The sequence below is a fragment of the Myotis myotis genome, unplaced genomic scaffold (assembly GCF_014108235.1).
Source record: "Myotis myotis isolate mMyoMyo1 unplaced genomic scaffold, mMyoMyo1.p scaffold_m19_p_3, whole genome shotgun sequence".
Lineage (NCBI taxonomy): Eukaryota > Metazoa > Chordata > Mammalia > Chiroptera > Vespertilionidae > Myotis > Myotis myotis.
Genome location: NW_023416335.1, coordinates 120866590 through 120890890, shown reverse-complemented (window position 1 = coordinate 120890890; position 24301 = coordinate 120866590). Strand labels below are relative to the sequence as shown.

Genomic DNA, 24301 nt, shown 5'->3' with positions numbered 1-24301 from the left:
TTAGAACTGACTTAAATTCTCTGATATGAACCAGGTATGAAAAGGGAACCACAAGGAGGGGACACTAGCTGGGGCAGGGGTGAAGGAGGGTGGGTAAGGAATCCGTGTTTGCCAGGGCTCCTGTACACAGCAGGACAGACGGAGGCCCCACTGCATGGCATGACTACTTACTCCTCAGGCTCGCTGGCATCCTGAGCCCCATGACCCCTCATTAGCCGGGGCCCAGGCTGGGCCCCGCTGCGCTCCCCCGCCAACCGTTTGCCTAGGCTGCAGTTGGCCCCTTTCAGCAACTGGTAGCCCTGGAGTATTGGAAAGTGGGGTGAAAGGTCGGGGTGGGCGAATCCATGAAATCACCCCTGACCCAGCACGGCCGGAGGCACAGTGGGATGTGGGTTTGTGGCTCAGGCCCACTCCCCAGTCACCTGTAGCAGTTGTTGTGGTACTTGTTGTAGCTGCTCAGGGCTGTCAGGCACCCTACACAGATGGCGAAGGAGAAGAAGATCTGGGTGCCCGCGTCCATCCACACCTACACAGGGAAAAGGCAAGAAAGCTGCACCCCAGGGAACCAGGGCATCTGGGCTCCGTGGGAGCACGCGGACCATGGCTGAGCCAGGCACTGGCTAGGGATGACGAGAATCCTGTCCTCAGCCTGTGCACGCCCCGCTGCGACCTTTGACCCCAATGGGCTCTACTTCCTGAGCCCCTAGATGGGGTTTCTCGAGCACTACCACGATGGCAGATGGCATCGGCCTTAGGCATTCGAAGAAGATGGAAGGACCATGGTGGAGAGGGTGAGTGAGTGGGAGGGCGCCCTGGAACTAAGCGAGGCCTGGCACCAGGTTTCTATCAAAGAAACAAAGCCCTGGTTCTGCATCCACCATCTCCTGTCCTGGGCTCTCCTGGAGGTGTGACCAGAGTCAGGATCTCTGAGCTAACGGTCTGTAATATCAGTGCTACGTGGAATGAAGCTTTTCCCTTCGGGCCCCTAAACCCTCGGTCTGAAAAGCAGGAAGAGTAATCCTCAGCTCACCAGAAAGTCAAGAGGATGAACAGAAATGCATCTGCAAAGGGCTTTGTTCTCCTTGGGGGGGAAAGAGCTCTCCAGCTAACACAGGGTATGTTGTTGTCACTGTTGTCTCAGCTGCTGACCCAGCCTGCGCGTGTTATGATTTAGGTCTAACAGCTAGAATAACATCCCAAAGAAAAAGCACATCAAGGCAAACAGGACCAGGCAACCCTGCAGATTGGCAGGAGGTGGGGTCCTGGGGCGACGGATCCTCCCAGGAGCCTCCTGCCTTCGGAGGATGTGAGCTCTACAAGGGAACACCAAGCTCTGGATGCCAGCAGTTGTCCCAACATCTCTGTGTTCCCATTTCTTGACCATTGTCTGGCTCTACCCCAGTAGCCCCCACACACGTGCCAATTTCCTTTCACCGTGTCAGGTTCCCAATGCCCCCACACACCCAAGCCTCAGCTTCATTCTGTCCAAAGCTCCTACGGCCCTTACCTGTCCTCCCTGCCTCCCTAACATCGCACCACCCTCAGCCGCTGCTGCTCTCTCTCGTCACACCCACCCACCAAAGTGCCATTTTGTTCGGCATGATTGTGGGCCCCAGGGATCCGCTGGCAAGCTGACTACATCAGAATCACATTGATTCCTCAACCAGCATCCCCAGTGGAGCCACTGAGTCTCTAGGGCTAAAGGAGAACCCAGAAATCTGTATCGTGTCCAAAGCTTCTTGGGTGATCCTACTGAGCAGTCAGATGTGGAAATCACTGCCCTACAGCCCCCAGGCTGGCGTCAGAGATGCATCCTGGCACTCACTCCTCTTGTTATGTTTCCGTTTCTGCAGGAATGGGAAAAGAGCAGGGAAAGGTGGTGAAAGCAAGGGGGGCGGGGGGATATCTCTAGCCTCCTCTCCCCCTGCTCACTGTGGCTCCCATCCCCAAGGAATTCTGTGAGGCAGAAGCTGCCACCAAGGAACAGGGCTCAGGGGCAGATCCAGAAGGGCTGCTACCAAGGAATAGTCTGGAGGGTAGAAACACCGGGGGACTTTTTTAAACATGAGAGACATTATAATGGGAAGGAGAGGGGTCATCAGGATTTACTTCTAAAGCAAAAGAAGGGTTAGGGTAAGAATGAAAAGAAAGAACCTGCACACAAGAATGGGGTGTTTACAAAATTCAATTTGATGACAAAAGTTTGAGATTTTTGTTTGTTTTAATCCTCACATGAGGATATGTTTATTGATTTTAGAGAGGAAGGGGGAGGGAGGGAGGAAGAAAGGGTGGGAGGGAGGGACAGAGGAAGGGAGAGAGAGAGAGAGAGAGAGAGAGAGAGAGAGAGAGAGAGAGAGAGAGAGAGAGAAAGAGAGAGAGAGAGATGAGATGAGATAGAAACGTTGATCAATGTGTCCTATATGCCCCCAACTGGGATCAAACCCAAAACCTGGGTATGTCCTCTGACCTGGAATGGAACCCACAACCTTTTGGTGTACAGGACAACACTCCAACCAACTGAGCAACCCAGTCGGGACTGAGGAGATGTTTTAAATCATTTTTTCTTCTAAAACTCTGCCCCCCAGATACTGTAAGGTGGTCAACTCAGGAAAACTCACTGACCTCTGGTCTGAAGGTCACCCTGTCCTGCCTCCCTCCTGCTCACTCAGTGGGTTATGAGTAGCACTGAGCTTGTACAGCATGGATTTACCCCGGGGGTCAGAGATGCGGGGTGGGGAGCGATGCCTCTCTGCCTGGGGGCTCCCTCTGTCATGAGATCAGGTGATCTTTCATAACAGGCCATCCAGCCTAGGAGGTTTGCTCCGTGTTCCTCGCAGCCACAGTGTGAGGGGGACCCACACATTGCTAGGGAAACTGCCCGGTGTCCACAGAGATGTCTGTGGCTGCCCACATGCTGGCAGCGGTGCAAATCCTGTGCTTATAAAGTTTTGTAAACTTGGGCTTGGGAAGAAAAATTGTGACTTGGCAGTTTACCTCACCCTGAGGGGGACAGACTAAGACCGAGTTGGGAGGAGAGGTTACTGAGAACAGAGGCGAACGCAGCAGGGGGCTGCGCGTTCAGAGTGCGGGTCAGATGTGATGCCTCTGACTAAGGCCCCCTCACTGGGAGCTTGGCAAGCCCAGCTCTCTGCACAGCTGCTGCCTGATAAGCCTGCTGGGATAGGAGGAAGGAATGGGGTCAGAAGAAGGGCTGAAGGAACCAGCAGAGCAAGCTGTTCTGTTCCCACTGCAGGCGGCCCACTCCCGGCCTGTGCCAGGAGCCCTGGTTTCTGGAACAAAGCTCCAATGTGTCTTTGGCTGGGGCAGGAGACTAACCAAGAATGAAACAAGTGTGAGAGACCCTTGGGGGAGTGTGGGCAGAAACGAGTTCTCTGGGGGCACCAAGGAAGAGAGAGTGAGCACTGGGAGGTACAGAAAAGATGTTTTCATCTTGGAGTCCAACCCCAAGGATTTTATACTTACTATTTTTAGGAGGGCAATAGTGTGTAATGGAAAAAGCCTGGGTTTTGGAGTCAAAATGAGCTGGGATAATTTACTAACTCTATTAACTACTAGCTGTATGATCTTAGGTAAGTCACTTAACCTCTCTGAACCTTACTTTTCTCATCGGGAAAATGGCAATAATAATAAATTAAATAATGTATGTAAAATGCCTAAGATAAATATGAGTTCCCTATCCCACCTTCTGGAATAATAAAAAATAGCCACTAAAACTCTCAAATAATTACTATTCTTGGGAAAATGAATATCATGGTGATTAATACAGCAGACTCCAAAAAACTACTTGGTGTAAAACCCAAGCTCCCGCACATGCTAGTTTTGTGATTTGGAACAAATTTCTTCAGGTTTCCAAGCTTTAGTGTCTTCATCTGTAAAGTGAGGCTAACACCTAACTCCCAGGTTTAGTGGGACGATTCCACTGAGTCACACACTCAGTAAAGTGCCTGGCAAATAATAAACACATAATCGAGATGTCAGCTATTGCTGGTTTGTTGTTGGGCTGCATATTTTTAAAAAGCAACCCACCTTTCGGTGATGGTGAGGTCCCATGGATTTATTAGCAATTACTAAGCAATTCATGAATCAGGCAGTGTGCCCCGTAGCAACTAAAAGGGCACTCTGATGGGCTTGTACAAAATAAAAGTTTCGCCTAGGAAGAAGGGCAGGGGAAGGAATCAGTCAGCAAAAGAAATGGGCCAGAATGTCTTTTTTGGTGAAAGGTTTTTACCTCGCAGATTGCCTCTTTCTTCTATAGAAATTACCTCATTGGTCTTGATCAGAAAATCCCAGACAGGTTGATCAAGATTATGTTTCTAAGAGAGTTTGAAACTGCAAATAGATATTTAATCTAGGTTTGGTATCATGGGATTTTAGCACAAGTGACACCATTTTGGGCCTGTGGTTTTCTCTTTAATAGTGGTTTTTGGCCCTAGCTGGTTTGGCTCAGTGGATAGAGCGTGGGCCTGCAGACTGGAGGGTCCTGGGTTCAATTCCAGTCAAGAGCACATGCTCCGGTGGCGGGCTCAATCCTCAGTAGGGGGTGTGCAGGAGGCAGCTGGTCAATGATTCTCTCTCATCATTGATGTTTCTATCTCTCCCTCTCCCTTTCTCTCTGAAATCAATAAAAATTAGAAAAAAATTAGTGGTTTTGCTTGTTGCTTTTCTTTTCTTTTCTTTTTTTATTTATTGCTTAAAGTATTACAAAGGGTATTACATATGTGTCCATTTTATCCCCCCGCCCTAGACAGTCCCCTAGCCTCCCCTATCCCCCAGTGTCTTATTAAAGTGAAAAATCATAAAGGTACTTTATTGAAGAAACACAAGAGGACTTTCTTGGAAATAGGTTGTGCTTACAGAGAGAGAACTGGAGGGTAAATGTGTTCTCACAGGGTCTCTAAAGAACTCGGCAGTGGGTGTTTGGGATGCCTATAATGTCAGTGAACGAAGATAGTTACATGTTGTCTGTCTTCTAAACACATATTAATGATTCTGCTTCCACATAACTGCCTCTTAGAAACAGCTTCACCTGTCTTCTATTTGTGCCTCTGTATCTGCTCTCCACCCTTTCCTGCTGTTGTGCCAGGGAAGGCTGCCCTGTCCGATTGTACCAATGGACTCCCTCGCCTCCTTTCTGTCTCCATGGGTTCAGGCAGTGGGAAGTATCTGCAGGAGACTGGAGACCAGAAGATTTCCCCTCCGGTCATTATCCATCCCGTGGATCATTTGTCCTTGGATAGGGTTCTCATTAGCCTGAAGGAACAAGTGACTTGGTTCAAAACCCTGTCATCAAGGCAGCGGGGTTGGGAGAGCCAGTGAGCAATAGGAATGTGAGAGGGCTGCATCCTTTGAGCAGGTCTCCTTCTCTTTTCCCAATGGTTAAGAAAAAGAAACAAGGTGGTGCCACCTGCCCCACCTCCCACTCCACGAGGAGCCAAAACATGATTGCAGTTTTCAGCTCCTCCCAGAAATGTGACCTTAAGCCAGACTGGCTTAGAGTCATCTGCCCTCTAAAGACCCCAACTACCCCTTCCTACGAAAAGGTGACCTGCCAGAAACAAGCCTCTTTTCTTCTGCTAATAACGTCTCCACCCCGCCCAGTGTCTGCCCACAAAAACCTTCCAGTTTGTACAACTTCTTGGGCCACCCTTCTGTTTACTAGATGGGATGACACCCAATTCATAAATCTTAATTTTAAAAAAATGTTTTTTTCAATTAAGTTGACAAACATTATTGTATTTGTTTCAGGTGTATATGAGGTCCCATAGATTTCTATGTATGATATCAATTTTTAAAAGACTCAGTGGTTCCAACCTCCTCCCTAAATAAATCCTTCATTAGAATCATTTAGCAGAGATTTAAAAGGTTCAACAAAGGCTCTTGGGACACCCTACCCCCCAGCCCATGCCCTTACCCTGCCCTTAACAGAGGACAGTAGGACTGACAAAAGGAAAGAAACAAGTGCCCGGATAAAGCACACACTGCACCAGCGGCCCTTCCTCATGGGACGGAGACAAGCTCTGGGGAGCACCAGGGCAGGCAGCAACCCCCCTGCACACAAAGCCTGGCAGGAAAAGAGGGAACAGATGACCCAGCACTGTCTCTGCCTGGGTCCCCACTCCCACACCGAGTGCTCACCGGAGAGATGTCTTTGGTCTTTGTGTTGGCTAGCAGGAATTTGTACCTTTCTCAAGTGCCAGGCAAATGCCAGTTGGAATTATCACACTTCCTGGGGGGTGCCAACTACATTCAATTAGTGCTCTGGCAGGGCAACCACCCTGCAGGGGTTGCTCTGCTCGAAGACAACAAGGGCCTCACTTCAGCATGGGGCCAGGACCAGGCAGCTAACAAGGCAGGCAGCTCGAAAGCTCAGGGCCAAGCCAGGCCCTTGACACTTCATGCTTCCTGCAGAGCCTGTGCTGGCTGGGGGTGGAAAGATGGTATCCTGGAGAGAGGATTTAAAAGAGGTCTTATTCCCTCTAGTAACCCAGACACAGAATGATGGCCTTATTAACTCTCAGCGTTTAAAGCTATCTGGTCCACCTTCTTTATGTTTGCTGGAAGATACATACACACACACACACACACACACACACACACACACATGGGGACTTTGCCTTCAAGAGGTTATAAAGTATGTGGAATTTTTATCATTCAGACCTGGATTCCAGGTGCAGGTGCAAGGACAGAAAATTCTTTAAGCTCTTCAGGCCTTCATTTCCTTATCTATAAAATAAGGGTACCTCACTGACCTGCCGTGAGGATTAGCTGAAATAATGCATGTAAACCTCTTAATGCCAGAGACACTGTAAGCACTCAACAGTGTTTTGCGGTAAATCGCTGATCAGGACAAACAAGGCACTGATCACAGAAGCCATAAATCCGTTCCAGAAATGCTGGACCCTCTCTCCTTTTTCTCCCTCAGCCCACCTGCCTGTCTCCTGGCCTGAACATGTTCCCTCCTTCCCAGCCTGACCTCCAAACAAGGTGGGATTTGTGGCTCCGCTGCTCCAGAACCTCGATGGCTCCCTCCGCTCTGCTGCCCAGACCTGCCTGCTGCCTACTCTCCATCACAGCCCTTTGGTTCCAGATAAGCCATAGGGCTTATGAGCCACAAAATAAAAGTGCACTTTGTTTGGCCTGCCGCTTGCTGTGTGACCTTGGGCCCCGTGTGCTCATCTGTGCAACGAGGAGTTTGCACGGCATGACCTCTGGAGCCCGTTCAGCTCCAATGGCCATGACTCAACAGTTTGTGGCTAAAGCCGACTGCAACCCTGCGCCCCACTGGCGATGACGCAGCAGCCATCTGTAGCGCTGTTGTGACTAAGACGTGGGCGAGGCGGAGGAGGAGCTCCTGTCCCACCAGCAGACCATGGAGAAATACCCAGGGCGCGAGGCTACTGGACTCCATGAGGATGTTTCTGACTGCGGAGCCGGCAGCCCTGGTAGGATTCAGGATGGAAGAACTCATAACTCTGCCAGGCGGCTGGGAGACTGGGGATACTGAGCTGCTGTATCACCCCAAATTCCGCGCAAGGGGGAGCCACTGCCTCTGCGTGAACTGAGTCGCCCGGAGGGACTGTGGACGCGAGTGCCACTCCTTTTCTCTTGCTCCCTCCCAGCAATTTCAGTGACTGCGCTGGTGCCTCGCTATTTAAAATGTTTGAACCGCCACCCACTTGTTCTTCAGGGTTCCTGTCTTGGGTAGAGAGCCTCCAGCACGGAGTGAGGCTGTCAAACTTGTGCGCATGCTCCCGGGGGAAGGCAGGCACCGAGCTGGTAGCACATCTCAGGGTTCTGGGGGAGCTCCCCCACACCCTGGCCTCCACAAATGGCAGCCAGACAGGAGATAAGGAACCCGCCAGAGGCAGCGGCTTCTTACTTCAGGCCCCGCTTTACAAACCCCTCCAGCCAGCAAGCAGCACCGCCCCCTCCCTGTGAGGGCCGGAGGAAGCTGGCTGAGGGGAGGGCAGGGGCGGGGCCTCTTGATGACCAACAGGAAACTCAACACCCGCCCAGCTGGGAACTGGACCTAGAGATGGGCCTTCTGACAGAGGGAGGGAGCCAGAGGGGGCTGATGGAGGGTTAGGAAGTAGAGAAGAAGCTAGGTGTGAAATAAGATGGCCAAGGGGAAAAGTGCACAAAGGGGATGGGGGTAGGTAGGGTCCAGCCGGTGAGCAAAGGCTGTAAGTGACATATTTGCCACTCCTGAGAAATATTACTAGGGCCTCAGGCCCCCCTGGCTTCCCTGGCAGCTGTGAGCCAAGGAGGGGGACCACACTCAGCTGCCAAGAGATGCCTGCAATCTTCTGGCCCATGGTGGATGCTTTTAGGGTTGGGCCAGGAGCAGGGCTGGCCCAGAGCACAGGGAAGGTCTGTAGCTCCAGCACCTCCAGAGCCACAGGACAACCCATGTCTGTGGCTTCTTACCTGGGGATCCCACAGACGTGTGAGGTTTGGATACAGGTAAAACTGAATCCCTTGGGCTGCCCCAGGCAGTGTCACCCCTCGAATTAACAGGACCACCAGCATGAGGTAAGGAAATGTGGCTGTGAAGTACACCACCTGGCCAAGGGGCAGATGAGAGATAAGAAACCTGTGAGTAGGAGAGAGGGGGCTGGAGGCCCAGCAGTGAAACTGCAGGCAGGAGCTCCCCAGCTACAGAAGAGGTCAGAGGAGTTCCCCATCTGTTCCTACCCGCTCACCTCAGTTCCACCTCCCCTAACTGTGAGCCCAAACCTCTCCACCTCCCCTAACTGTGAGCCCAAACCTCTCCGTTCCCCTCTCCTGCCTAAAGCACTCACCCACCCTCAACACATACCCAATAAATATTTGTTGAGTGCCTGAGTGAACTTAGGCATTCTCCCAACGGGCATGTTGGAATTATGTCGAGGGATGTCAGGTATGAAAAGATCTGTAACACATGATCCCTGTCCTCACAGAGCTTACAAGCTTAGTGCAACCAGATTAGGAAGAATGCCTTCTCAGAGGCCTCCAAGGCAGGAGTCTGGAGAACTCAGAATGCCCTTCTAATTCCTACACACCCTAGGGCAAATAGTTTCCCCAGCTTCTCAGGTTGATTTGGAATCATGTTGAGACTAATGATCTTATTGGAATTCCTTTTCCAAAGAAATGTTGAGCTAGGGAGCCATGAACTATGTTCTATTTGCAATAAACCTGCATATGTGGTATATTCCCATCCAAGTACTAACCAGGCCCGACCCTGCTTAGCTTCCGAGATCAGACGAGATCGGGCGCGTTCAGGGTGGTATGGCCGTAGACTGTGGTATATTCCAAGGTCAAATTCTTCTGGAAGTGTCCTTCCCCACCCACCCACCCTCTCTCTCTTCCATTTAATTTCCCCAAAGAGCAGAAGGATTTGGGATTGAACTCAGGAGAGGCATAGAATCAAAGGGCAAGACATACAAACCTTGGTTGGGTCATTCCCTCCCATCCCTGACTAAGCTACAACTTAGGAAACTCTTGGGTAACTGAAACCCCAGTGAAGGCAGGGAGTCCTGGGATGGGAGGGCCAGGAGCTCTCTAACACGGACCTTGCCCGTGGACTTGACCCCCTTCCAGATGCAGAAGTAGCAGATGACCCAGGCAAGCAAGAGGCATATGGCTAGTTCCCAGCGCAGGGCCCCCAGGTGCTGGATGCCATCAGAGATCTTCAGGACCCGCCTCCTGGGGAGAGAAGGTTGAGCCAGGCTCCACTTTGCTGCCAGCCTCCATTTCGTGGCCCTTGCATCTCAGGCAGTGGAGCCATGCCTCCCAGCTCTTGTCCAAAGGCTTGTCAGCTCTTGTCACCTGAATCCATGAGGCTCTCCTTTGCCCAGAGATGGGGGTAGATAGAAAGTGAGGCAAATATAAACTGCTTCCAGGTAAGTTTGCTCTGGGAGGCTGAGTACCAATTTAACCGGGAGAAGGAGGTGCAAACACATTTTCTCAACCAGGGTTACAGGATGTTTTGATAGGAGGAATTATGCCCTATCAGTGGTTCTCCACCTTCTGGCCCTTTAAATACAGTTCCTCATGTTGTGACCCAACCATAAAATTATTTTCGTTGTTACTTCATAACTGTAATGTTGCTACTGTTATAAATCGTAATGTAAATATCTGATATGCAGGATGGTCTTAGGCGACCCCTGTGAAAGGGTCGTTCGACCGCCAAAGGGGTCGCGACCCACAGGTTGAGAACCGCTGCCCTAGATGAATGTCAGTATTGGGGAAGGGAAGTTAAGAGACAATGCACATGCAGCTGAAGAGAGGAGGGTAGTTACGGGTGTGGACACACGTGGGTGTGCACTAGCTAACAGGGGGGTGGACATGTGGGAGAGGAAAGGCAGGAGAGCTGTAAAATTCTCATCTCTGAAACCTGTTCTGCACTAACCACAAATATGGACACAACAGAAAAAAGCCGCTGACGTGACAGGGCCACCAACAAAGGAGATAGAAAATCTTGCCTTGTAGTCCATTGGGAGTCACTACTGGCTGAGCCCACCCCCGTGACCTTCTTCCAAACACACAGCCCGCAGTGGGGGATAAAAGACGGGCCTCACTTACTCCCAGAACTCGATGACAGGAGAGGTGGCATTCTCAGAGGTCACATTCAGGGAGCCATTGGTCCTCTGGAACTCCACACAGTGTTCTACTCAGGGGTCCCAGGGAAGGAAGCAGAGAAGAATCATTAACCAGTATTTGGGGTGAAATTTCAGGAGAATGGAAGTGAGGTATCTGGAAGGAACTGGGCTGAACTTGTCTATACGAAACATCCTTAAGCACGTAACCTCGACAAGCCCACGCCACCCTCTCCCACATGCTTTTACTTGTCAGTTTCTAAATGTTTGGGTGCATATTCTTACTGAAGCGTGATCAGATGGCATCAGGAAAGACACACTTCAAAGTACACAAATACTCCCAGGTAAGTGTTGTGTGTAAAGTCATAACCTTTGAAGAATACTAAGAAGGCTTCTAGGGACGTTACGCATCCAAGTCGCTAAAGAGCACGGGGACAGGTGCAAAAAAGCTCTGGCTGGAACCCTGGCCCTCTCTCCAAGCCTCACATCCCTCATCTCCCAAATGACATGAGAACATCCCTTTGTAGGACCAACAGGGAATCAAATGAAAACATGTCAGTAAAGTACTCAATAAGCAGTAGCTCTTAGTTATTTGTCCATAATTTTGGAGTTTCACAAAGCATGTCTACGATATTTTTTCTATTTTATAAGTACAGTAATCTTCAAAAATATTAAGACAGATAGTGTTTTCCTATCGTACACATGAAGAAAGGGAGTCTGCTTAGAAATGGCCTGTCTTAGCTTGTAAGTGACTGAGGGCTAGAATCCAGCCCAATGAGCTGTGTATGTTCTATCTTCAAAATACCTAGAATCTGACCTTTCTCATTATCACCACTGCCACCACCCTGCCGCAGGTCACCACCATCTCATGCCTCCCCACTCCAGCCTGTACTCTTGCCTCCCTAATCAAATCTCCATACAGCAGTCAGAGTGACACTGTTAAAATGTAAGTCATGTTTTATGTCATGCCCCAGTTCAAAACTCTCCAACAGGTTTCCTATTCCACTCAGAGAAAAAAGCCAAACCCCTATAATCACCTCCAAGGCCCTATTTAATCTATCCATAACCTCTGGCCTCACCTCCCACTGCTACTACTCACCTGCCCCAGCTACACCACCCCTGTTGCTCCCTGGGTGCTATTGGCACTGGTGCCCCAGGGCCTTTGACAGGGAGTCCTTGCCATCTCCTGTCTGTCTCCTGTTGTCTCAGTGGCTCACTCCCCATCCTCCTTGGAGCATTACTCCTGTCATCTTCTCCGTAAAGCCTTCACTGATGACCCATTTAAAATTACACCCCCACCCCTAAAATTCCTAAAACCTCCTCCCTGTTTTATTTTTCTCCACAGGCCTTCTCACATGATAACTATTATTTCTCATTTATTTTGTGTATGGTCTGTCTGTCTTCTGTCACTAGGATGACAATTCCATGCAGGCAGGGATCTTCGTTTTTATATGTTACCACATCCTCGGTTCTTAGAACAGAGTTGGAGCTCAATAATATCTGTTGGATAGCAATGCCAGTCGGCACTGTTTTCACTAGACATGTCACTTTCCTCAAAGCTTCAGCACACCAGGCATTTTACCATGCAGGACAGGCCATCCTGCAATATTCAAGATGCCCAGCTCCGAGTAAAACCAGACTCGCTAGGAGAAACATCCAAAATGTCAGGGAGCAAGAGACTTGGGTGTTGCATTTGCCTCAGAATTGTCTCAGAGAGACCCCACCCCCAATCAATCTAAAGGCAGGCCTAAAGCAAAAGTCCTAGGCCACCAAAGAGTCACACAATTTTACAAGAGGAACTCCACTGAGATCTGGATAAAGTCACCATCTGACAAGCTGATTGTCAAGGGTATTTCAGTGCACATAGATGGAAGGGAGGAAGGAAAGAAGGCAGGCAGGAAGATAGGAGGGAGGGAAGGAGGGAAGGAAGGAGGGAATGAGGGAAGGAGGGAGGGAGGAAAGAAAGGAGAGAGGAAGGGAGGGAGGGAGGGAAAATATATCACATAAAGAAAATATTAGAAATGGCGGCATAGGTAAACACCGGAGATTGCTGCCTCGCACAACCACTTCAAAAATACAGCTAAAAGACGGAATGGACAACATCCAGAACCACAGGAAGGCTGGCTGAGTGGAAATTCTACAACTAGAAGGAAAGAGAAAAGCATACCAAGACTCAGAGGAGGTGCGGTGCAGGAGTAAAAAACAAAGGTACGGAGGTGCATACAGAGAGGGCTGGCGGCTGAGGTCACGATTGTCTTTTTCAATCGGGAAGGAGTCTCAGGCTCTGAGCTCCAGTTCCAGGCGAGTTGGCACCCGAACAGGGACCCCTAGGTAAGTGCCCCACACTCAGGACGGATCGGACTCCACTGTAGGAAGAGGGTGGATAGTCTTCACCGACTCCGTCCACACCTTTGGGAACTCCTGGAACAGGATTCCCCTAAGTAAGCCCCCCCCCCATTGAAAACCCCCACACTCGGGACGGATAGGACTCCACCAGGGTGCTACAGACCCCCCTATAGAGGATAAGTAGGGTAAGAAGGTGGATAGTACAGAACTTAGATTGAGAAGATGTGCCATACTGAGTCCAAAGAAAGAAGACTCTGTATTGATCCTTAGATTGAGAAGATGTGCCATACTGAGTCCAAAGAAAAGAAGACTCTGTATTGATCTTTAGATTAAGAAGATGTGCCATACTGAGTCTAAAGAAAAAAGACTCTGTATTGATCTTTTAACATATACGCTTGCTAGCAGAGGAATTAAGGTTACTCCCAGTCAGACAGAACGTTTTATACAAGAAGTATGTCCATGCTTTTCTGAGGAAGGAAAGGTAAATGTAATGGCATGGGAGAAGGTAGGCCCAAGGAGCCTTATCCTTAACCCCACTGCAGCCTTTCCACCCTGGGAAAGTGCAGGATTGGCAAGCTCTCCCTGGGGTGATAGATCAGGACTCAGGTAATAGCGGAAAGCGCCAATCCTACTCTTAAAATGGATACAAGAGAGCATTTGGGTTTTTTTTTTGTTTTTTTTTTAATGCCCGCTTTTAAAAAATAAAAAAGGGGGAATTTGCCGGGAGCCGGTCCATGCTTGCTGTTTCAAGGGACCTGGCATATATGGCATACTGTTCTTAATATGTTTGCTCACCTTCTTGGCACTATGTGTTTTAACCAAGGTCTCTGAGAAAGGTTGTTTCCCCAGGTAGGGATTTTCCCCTGAAGTTAGGGAGGGAATAAAACCTCTTAACTAGTGCCAGGTGGGTAATTAATCACTTTAACTACGAACAATCATGCTTAAGCTACATAATCTTTACTCCCTGGAATGGAGATAAGAATCGCCCTAACCTTTGTAATAGAGATTGATAGGATTGAATCAACTGGTATAAATACAGATGCAACAAGACAGCAAGACCCAGAACTTAGAACACAGAACTTAGAATACAGAGCTTAGAACACAGAACTAAGAGAGACAGAACCTAGGCACAGAACCTACACAGAACGTTCTCTAGAGACAGAAGAACTTTGCTGGAGAGAACATGGCAAAAGATCCTGGACAGAAACTGGCCTCAGAACCTAGAGACAGAACCTAGCGAGAGAACATGGCAAAAGATCCTGGACTGAACCTGACTACAGAAATTGGCAAGAGAACTTGACTAGAACCTAGTGACTGAACCTGGCTGGAGAACCTGGACAGAACCTGGCTGGAGAACCTAGCGAGGGAACATGGCTACAGAACCTGGCTGGAGAACCTGGGGAACCTAGCAAGAGAACACGGACACAGAACCTGGCTGGAGATCCTAAGCAGAACCTCTCTGGAGATCCGAACCAGAACTTCGCTGGAGATCCAGACCAGAACTTGGCTGGAGATCCTGGCTAGGCTGCTGATCAACTGAACACTGTCTCTGTGTCATTCCTTCTTCGCCGACTCCGTCCACACCTTTGGGGACCCCTGGACCTGCTGGGGTTAGACCCCAGCAGCGAGTCTCTGGGGAACCAGACTCATACGGGAGAAACGGGACTGTGAACTCGAGGGCAGCTTTCTCTCGGAGGTACTTGAAGCGATTGCTGGGACACTGAGAAGCGGGGCCTCTGAGGACAGGACTGAGAGCAGCCATACTGCTCGCTCTGCCCGCCCTGTTGATCCCCTGGGGCTCCGCCCCACCCAAGCCGTGCATGGAGGCTTTTGCATATGAAAGGCCTGGCCCTTTGTAATCTGAAAATTACTTAACAAACTGCAGCTTCCCAAGGCCCCAGGGCAACTTGCATTGCTTTACAGCTGGCTTCTGCAGTGTAGCCTCAGACAGAGGCTAGCTTAGCACCTCCTTAGATCCAAGAGCCAGTGTACCCAGTGGTCAGAGTGGGACCATCCAATTATAACTCCGCAGATCCATAAGGGACACACTCAGGGGGCAGACTCAGTGAGCACCAAAGCCCCACTGAAGCAAGTCATGCTCCATAAGGGTGTCTTCAGCACAGAAGTTCTCCCACTGCAGACACAGCTGATTCTCACAGCCAATTGGCCTGGAGGTCAAATCCTCCCAGTGTTACCTACAACAATCAAGGCTTAACTACAACAAGACTGTGCACAAAGCCCACAAGGGGGTGCACCAAGACTGTCTACCTCAGGTAATTGGGGAGGCTGAGCCACTAGGCCCTAGAGGACACTTAGCACAGAAAACCACTGTATCAACACAGGGAAGCATAAAACATGCCAAGACAAAGAAACAGGACACAAATGACAGAAATGGAGGAAAGCAAACTACTGGATATAGAGTTCAAAACCACACTTTTAAGGTTTTTCAAGAACTTTCTAGAAACCGCCAATAAATGTAGTGAGATCCTCAAGAAATCTAATGAGACCCTCAAGGTTGTGATAAAGGACCAACTAGAAATTAAGCATACACTGACTGAAATAAAGAATATTATACAGACTCCCAACAGCAGACTAGAGGATTGCAAGAATCAAGTCAAAGATTTGAAATGTGAAGAAGCAAAAAACACCCAACTGGAAAAGCAAAATGAAAAAAGAATCCAAAAATAGAAGATAGTGTAAGGAGCCTCTGGGACAGCTTCAAGCATACCAACATCAGAATTATAGGGGTGCCAGAAGATGAGCGAGAGCAAGATATTGAAAACCTATTTGAAGAAATAATGACAGAAAACTTCCCCTACCTGGTGAAAGAAATAGACTTACAAGTCCAGGAAGCGCAGAGAACCCCAAACAAAAGGAATCCAAAGAGGACCACACCAAGACACATCATAATTAAAATGCCAAGAGCAAAAGACAAAGAGAGAATCTTAAAAGCAGCAAGAGAAAGAAACTGTTACCTACAAGGGAATACTCATACGACTGTCAGCTGATTTCTCAACAGAAACTTTGCAGGCCAGAAGGGAGTGGCAAGAAATATTCAAAGTGATGAATACCAAGAACCTACAACCAAGATTACTTTATCCAGCAAAGCTATCATTCAGAATTGAAGGTCAGATAAAGAGCTTCACAGATAAGGAAAAGCTAAAGGAGTTCATCACTACCAAACCAGTATTATATGAAATGCTGAAAGGTATCCTTTAAGAAGAGGAAGAGGAAGAAGAAGAAAAAGGTAAAGATACAAATTATGAACAACAAATACACATCTATCAACAAGTGAATCTAAAAATCAAGTGAATAAATAATCTGATGAACAGAATGAACTGTTGATTATAATAGAATCAGGGACATAGAAAGGGAATGGACTGACTATTCTTGAGGGGGGAAGGGGTGTGGGGGATGCGGGAAGAGACTGGACAAAAATCGTGCACCTATGGATGAGGACAGTGGGTGGGGAGTGAGGGCTGAGGGTGGGGTGGGAACTGGGAGGAGGGGAATTATGAGGGGGAAAAAGAGGAACAAATGTAATAATCTGAACAATAAAGATTTAATTAAAAAAATTAAAAAAAGAAAAGAAAATATTAGAATATAACATATTTTTAAAACTTGATTCATTCAGCAAATATTTTTAGTGCTTGTAATGTAGCTAGCACTGTGATAGGCACAAAGGCCATAGAGATAAAGTCATCTTTTCTGCCTTCAAGCTCTTGCTGACCTTTGGGAAAACCAGACCAACAAACAGATGAAAAGCGTGTAGGAGCCACAGCAGGGCCAGGGGTCAGTGCAGGTACTGCCAAGAACCTAATGCACCTGAGGGTGGCAGGGGAAGTACCTCCAAGATTTGACTTTTCACTCAAAATTAGTGGAATGGAGGTGGTGGCAGAGCTCGGCAAGGGAATACCTGAAAAGGGAGCATAAGGTTTGAGGGCAAGAGGGGCCTTGAACACGATGCTAACCATTGCAGAAATGCACCTCCCTGGCTAATAACTGATTCAAACTCCAGTTCAGAGCTGAGTAATTTACCTGAACCAGAAAAATTAATAGGAGCACAGCTAGGGCCCCACTGACAGGCCCTGAGAGGTATCTGGGCAATGAGTGCAAGACGAGATGCTGAGACCCAAACAGGACACGTCCAGTAAGCTCTTCATCTGCACTAGCCAAAGGGCAGCCCCTAGCCATAAGTGGCTCTTTACATTTAAATGATTAAAGTTAAATAAACATTTTAAAAATTCAGTTCTTCACATACATGAGCCACATTTCAAGTACTCGATAATCACATGCTGGCTACCATTCCAGACAGTACCTCATCACAAAGTTCTTTTGGCTAGCACTACCCTAGGTATTTTTAAGTTTTCATTACTTTCAATTCATTAGACTTAGTAGTTCTAATGCCACAGGTGGCTCTTGTAGTCTTGCAGGCACAAGAGAAAATTAATTGCTATTATAAATTATATTGATGACATACAAAACAGCTCCTTCCCTGGTTAAAGCCAGGTGAATTGCGAGTTGGAAAGACCTAAAACAGTATCAGAGAGAAGGCATGAGAAACAAGAAAATGTACAAACAATATATACAGATACCAAGCTAACAATATTTCAAACTGGAATAAATAAATACTAGTAGCTAAACTACATAAATAGTTCTATTTGAATACATGAATTCATAATACATTAATTGAATACATTTGGCCTCTGATGCTGGTGAAATCTCACTCTTATCTTTGGTATTCACTTCCCAGATTTCTAGTGAGTCCCAAATTATGGCTGGGAATTGGGTTGCCTGGAATAAGGGGACAGTCTCATTCCTGGTTCATGTGGCAGAGCAGCGGGAGGAAATGGATTTGGAGATGACCTTACCTGTATTCCACTCATGGCGGCAGCTTCCCCAGGGAAGGTCGATGGTGAAGCTGCTAAAGAGGTAGAAGAGGGCCCAGGCCAAGACAATGATGTAGTAGGCATTGAGGAGGATGAGGATCATCTGGGAGGCATAGCCGATGCCTGAAGGGAAAGGGGCAGAATTGAGCCAGGGATAGTGGACAGATTTCTCACACACTGCCCACCGCTGCTTAGCAGAGGGTTTGGGCTCCACTGTCGGTGTCCTAAAACAAGACGTGCTGAATATAAGCATAACCAATGGACACAGACACCAGGGGGGTGAGGGCATGAATGGGAGTGGGGGGGGATTAAAGGGGAGGGGGTAAGGACACATTTGTAATACCTTAATCAATAAAGAAACAAAAAGAAGAAGAAGAAATGCTGGAGCCGTGGCTCCCAGCTCTCCTCTCCCTCCCCAGCAGGCAGGAGTGTGCTGCTCGCTCCAACAGCCCTGGTCAGAAAGGGACCTTTCTACCGACTCTGCTGCCCTGCCTTGGCTTCCTGGGCACTGACATCTCTATTAGGTTCTGAAAGTTCACCAAGTCAAGGTTATTTTGTAAATGTGTAGACTAACTCCAACATTCCAATAGTTAATGTTCCCCAGAATTAGTCTGATATATTTCTGAAATATAAAAGCATCTGTTAAGAGCAGGAACAGATAATTTTCATAGGAGAAAATACAAATAGATCCTCCCTAATAATTGCAGGTGTGCAAAATCAAACAAGACTGAGGTACCATTCTGCAACTACAGCCCGGGTGAAATTTTTTACAAATGATATAGCTCAATAATTTCCAAACTTGTCTGCATATTAGAATTACCTGGAGATACTTTAAAAATTCCAAAGCCTGGACCAGACCCCAGACAAATTAAATCATAATCTGGGGGTGTGGTACAGGATGTTTTGAAGGTCCACAGGTGGTTCCAATATGTGGAGGAGTTTGGGAACCACACATAATTCAGAGTTATTAAAAATAGAGGGGAAAGATGCTTACTCATGTTTATCCACACTGTAAATCAGTATAACACTTCCACAGGACAATTTAATAAGCCAGATTAAGAGACATCAGTTTGATCGTCCATTTGATCCAGTGATCCTAATCCTGCAAATTTATGCCAAAGAAATAATTCCCCAAAAAGGGGGTGGGAGAAATCTATGTCAACAAATACACATGATAGCAGAACTTAACAATTTTATAAGTAATTGAAAATAAGAAAAAGCCCAAAACAAAGAACTGTTAAGTAAATTACAATATATCTACTTGCTGAAAGTTTATAGAATCATTAAATGTTGTATATAAAATAGAAAATAAACTGAATGTAAAACAGAGCTATAAACTGTGTGTATTCCATGTTAATAGATATGTAAACTCTATGTAGACAAAAATAAATACCCACCCCCCCAAACTGGAAAAAATCCAAATATTCTTCAATGGGTGAATGGTTAAACTGTGTTATATCCATACCATGGAATACTACTCAACAATGAAAAAGAATGAACTATTGATAAAAGAACAAGCTAGATGAATCTCAAGGGCATCATGCTGAGTGAAAAAGCCAGTCTCAAGAGGTTATATTTTGTATGTTTCCATCTATACAACATTCTCAAATTAGTGAGAGCAAATTAGTGGTTGCTTGAGGTTGGGGGCAGGGCGGGTGGGGTAATGTGACTATAGAGGAGGAGCACAACAGATCTTTGTGGCAATAGAATAGTTCTGTATCTTGATTGTCGTGGTGGTTACACAAAGCTGCACACCAGAGTGATAAGATTACAGAGAATTATACAAATGAGTGCAAAGAAAACTGGTGAAATCTGAATAAGGTCTGTGGATAGTACCAATGTCAATTTCCAGTTTGTGATATTGTTCTATAGTTATGCAACACTAGAGGCCTAGTGCATGGATTCGTGCACCAGTGGGGTCCCTCGGCCTGGCCTGTGGGGACCAGGCAGAAACCAGAGTCCGACATCCCCCGAGGGGTCCCGGATTGTGAGAGGGCACAGGCCAGGCTGAGGGACCCAGCCTGATCCTCACAGGCCAGGCCAAGGGACCCCACTGGTGCACGAATCCGTGCACCAGGCTTCTAGTATGCATATAAGATCCCCCCTTCCCCCTTCCCCCTTCTTTCTGAGATTCATCAGTCTGTTCCATGTTTCCATGCCTGTGTGTTGAGCATCTGCCCCCTGGTGGTCAGTGCACATCATAGCTACTGGTTGAACGGTCAAACAGTCAAATGGTCACTTATGCTTTTATATATATACTAGAAGCTCGTTGCACAAAGATACGTGCAATAGGCCTTCCTTCCCCTGGCTGCTGGCACCAGTTTTCCTCCGGCACCTGGGACCCAGGTCTTTGGTCCAGCCACAGCGAGGCTTGGCTTCTCCGCTGTGGCCGCAGCAAGGCTTGGCTTCTCTGCTGCAGCCGCAGTGGAGAAGCCAAGCCTCTTCAGTCTTCAGTCTTCAGTCTTCAATCTTCACTCAGCCGAAGCCTTCAGTCTTCGCTCTGTTCCTGCATATGCAAATTAACCGCCATCTTTGTTGGGTTAATTTGCATAGTTGCTCTGATTGGCTGGTGAGTGTAGCGGAGTGACACCTATCTGCATGTTTCTCTTTTATTAGTGTAGATAGATGTTACCATTGAGGAAAACTGCATGAAGTGTACAGACAACCTTTCTGTACTATATTCTTGCAACTTTCTGTGAATATATAATTATTTCAAAATAGAAACTTATGAAAATACTACATAAAAAGAAATATTGAAATAAAACACCCTAAATTTTAAATAGCTGTTGTGTCAAGATGGTAGACTTATTATATCTTCCTATTTAAAATTCTCTTTTAAAATGTTTTATAATTGATTACATATATTTTGAAGATATAAAATAATTGTCATATATACTAGTATATATTTAAAATATATAACTAAAATAGCTTTGCACTCTACTTATTTAACCTAAAGCCTTTATCCCATCCTCATCACTATCGTGCCGGGGTCCAACCCCAGCAGGTCCAGGGGTCCCCAAAGGTGTGGACGGAGTTAGTGAAGAAGGAATGACACGGAGAGGGCGTTCAGATGATCATCATAGCAAGGTTCTCTAGCCACGTTCTGGTCAGGATCTCCAGTGAGGTTCTGGTTAGGATCTCCAGCCAGGTTCTGTGTCCATGTTCTCTTGCTAGGTTCCCCAGCCAGGTTCTGTCCAGGTTCTCCAGCCAGGTTCAGTCACCAGGTTCTAGTCAGGTTCTCTTGCCAATTTCTGTAGTCAGGTTCAGTCCAGGATCTTTTGCCATGTTCTCTCGCTAGGTTCTGTCTCTAGGTTCTGAGGCCAGTTTCTGTCCAGGATCTTTTGCCATGTTCTCTCCAGTGAAGTTCTTCTGTCTCTAGAGAACGTTCTGTGTAGGTTCTGTGCCTAGGTTCTGTGTCTCTTGGTTCTGTCTTCTAAGTTCTGGGTCTTGCTGTCTTGTTGCATCTGTATTTATACCAGTTGATTCAATCCTATCAATCTCTATTACAAAGGTTAGGGCGTTTCTTATCTTCATTCCAGGGAGTAAAGATTATGTAGCTTAAGCACAATTGTTCGTAGTTAAAGTGATTAATTACCCACCTGGCACTTAGTTAAGAGGTTTTATTCCCTCCCTAACTTCAGGGGAAAATCCCTACCTGGGGAAACAACCTTTCTCAGAGAGGAGACCTTGGTTAAAACACATAGTGCCAAGAAGGTGAGCAAACATATTAAGAACAATATGCCATATATGCCAGGTCCCTTGAAACAGCAAGGATGGACCGGCTCCCGGCAAATTCCCCCTTTTTTATTTTTTAAAAGCAGGCATTAAAAAGAAAAACCCGAAATGCTCTCTTGTATCCATTTTAAGAGTAGGATTGGCGCTTTCCGCTATTACCTGAGTCCTGATCTATCACCCCAGGGAGAGCTTGCCAATCCTGCACTTTCCCGGGGTGGAAAGGCTGCAGTGGGGTTAAGGATAAGGCTCCTTGGGCCTACCTTCTCCCATGCCTTTACATTTACCTTTCCTTCCTCAGAAAAGCATGGACATACTTCTTGTATAAAACGTTCTGTCTGACTGGGAGTAACCTTAATTCCTCTGCTAGCAAGCATATGTGTTAAAAATCAATACAGAGTCTTTTTTCTTTAGACTCAATATGGCACATCTTCTTAATCTAAAGATCAATACAGAGTCTTCTTTCTTTGGACTCAGTATGGCACATCTTCTCAATCTAAGAATCAATACAGAGTCTTCTTTCTTTGGACTCAGTATGGCACATCTTCTCAATCTAAGTTCTGTACTATCCACCTTCTTACCCTACTTATCCTCTATAGGGGGGTCTGCAGTACCCTGGTGGAGTCCTATCCGTCCCAAGTGTGGGGGTTCTCAATGGGGGGGGGCTTACCTAGGGGAATCCTGTTCCAGGAGTTCCCAAAGGTGTGGACGGAGTCGGCGAAGACTATCCACCCTCTCCTACGGTGGAGTCCTATCCATCCCGAGAGTGGGGCGCTTACCTAGGGGTCCCTGTTCGGGCACCAGATGCCGGAGTCCAACCCCAGCAGGTCCAGGGGTCCCCAAAGGTGTGGACGGAGTCGGCGAAGAAGGAATGACACAGAGACAGCGTTCAGTTGATCAGCAGCCTAGCCAGGATCTCTAGCCAGGATCTCCAGCCAAGTTCTGGTCTGGATCTCCAGCGAAGTTCTGGTGTTTATTGTCTTGTTACATCCGTATTTATCCCAGTTGATTTTAATCCTGATAATTTCTATTACAAAGGTTAGGGCGTTTCTTATCTCCATTCCAGGGAGTAAAGATTATGTAGCTTAAGCATGATTGTTTGTAGTGATTAACTACCCGCCTGGCACTTAGTTAAGGAGTTTCATCCCCTCCCTGACTTCAGGGAAAAATTCCTACCTGGGGAAACAACCTTTCTCGGAGAGGTGACCTTGGTTAAAACACACAGCGCTAAGGGGAGCAAACATATTAAGAACAGTATGCTATATACGCCAGGTCCCTTGAAACATATGCTGTGCAGATGTTTCTTTCCTGCAGCGACTGTGTCAAGCAGCAAGGATGGACCGGCTTCCGGCACTATCATCTCCATAGCTCAGTACTGGACCCATAAATGGAGGATTTAACATAACACACAGAAACTTATCTCAATCAGCATGGCTGCTAAACCACTCAGTCATTTCAAATACGTTTATTATCCCCAATGCAGATACCCCGGAATCAGAACACAGCTACTCACCTTCAAAGATGGGGCAGATCTTCCTCCAAGCTGTGATGCCTCCTTGGCTAGTGTACTGGCCCAGCGCTGTCTCCAAAAGGAAGATAGGAATGCCACAGGTGAAAAGGAAGATGAGGTAGGGGATGAAAAAAGCACCTGTGGGTGGGAAACAGGCTGTCCATTACCTAGCACTAGCCTCCTGATGGTCCACATTCATCTTTTCCAGTTTCCACCCGATACTGCCCATCAGAATCCCAGGGTAGGGGGTCATGAAACACTGCAGGGGGCGTCTGGAACCATAGCAGAGATCTAGAGTCACCAAGTTATCTAGAATCTAATCAGTCCCTTTTTTTCACTTTGAAGTTTCAATCTATACCTACCAAGTTTTGCTCCCTGATCAACATCAATTATTGCCTAAATAACACATAGCCTGTGGCAATAACAAGGGGTTCACTGAATGATGGATGTCCAGGAGCATTAATACAGCCCAGGGACTTTAATTATTTTCAAGAAAATGATTGCTCTTAGAGTTAAATAGGAACTTTAAGGGGGCTGAAATTACATTTCCCTTTAGTAGCCCTTTCTGCTTTTGTTTTCATAATCATTACATGATAGAAGTCTACTGATGCTAGAAATGCTAACATTTTCTCCACCAGGGACCTTTATCATCTGGCAAAGTAGACAGGGGAGTTCATAGAGTACCAGAGAGGAGAGACCTGCACAGGGCAGGAGATCCAAATAGCTGCATAGGGTCCCCTTCTAGCTTTCAGCTGAGTACTGGTCAGCACTTATGTGTGAGGAAACCACCCAAGGTGAAGGGAGAAAAACATTCAAAAGATTGAGATTATGGTGCTCACACAGGGCTTGGAAGAGTGACTGTTCCCACCAGCCACACTGGATAATCTCAGGACTCAAGGGCATTGGGAAGAGAAGGCATTTCCTCAGTTGTGGGCATAATTATTCCTAGATTGAGCACGACTCTAGTTCTACCTAACAAATCTTAAAAGCAAAACCCAAAGGATCAAATAACTTCACTGATCCCAGAAAAAAAGCTCAAGAATATTTATAGAAATACAAAAATACTCAGCACCAGTAAGGCAAAATCACCAGGTCTGACATCCAAGCAAAAATTACCAGGAAAATATCACTCATAATTAGTAGATAGATCAATCAATTGAAGCCAACCCATGACTTGCACAGATGTTAGAATAAGTAGATGAGGACATTAAGATACCATAGTTATT

At 47.1% G+C, this 24301-nt stretch overlaps 1 protein-coding gene across 2 annotated transcripts in view; it reads right to left on the bottom strand.

Annotated features, from left to right (window-relative positions):
• SLC6A13 (solute carrier family 6 member 13) overlaps positions 1-24301 on the bottom strand; it is a 58169-nt gene that overhangs the window by 7170 nt on the left and 26698 nt on the right. For both annotated transcript variants that reach the window (XM_036301690.1, XM_036301691.1), the window contains 6 exons: positions 23079-23213; positions 17816-17956; positions 10585-10669; positions 9573-9705; positions 8449-8583; positions 423-526 (listed from right to left, as the gene is read on the bottom strand). In XM_036301690.1, coding sequence (XP_036157583.1) covers positions 423-526; positions 8449-8583; positions 9573-9705; positions 10585-10669; positions 17816-17956; positions 23079-23213 — 733 coding nt within the window. The remainder of the gene's footprint in view (positions 1-422; positions 527-8448; positions 8584-9572; positions 9706-10584; positions 10670-17815; positions 17957-23078; positions 23214-24301) is intronic.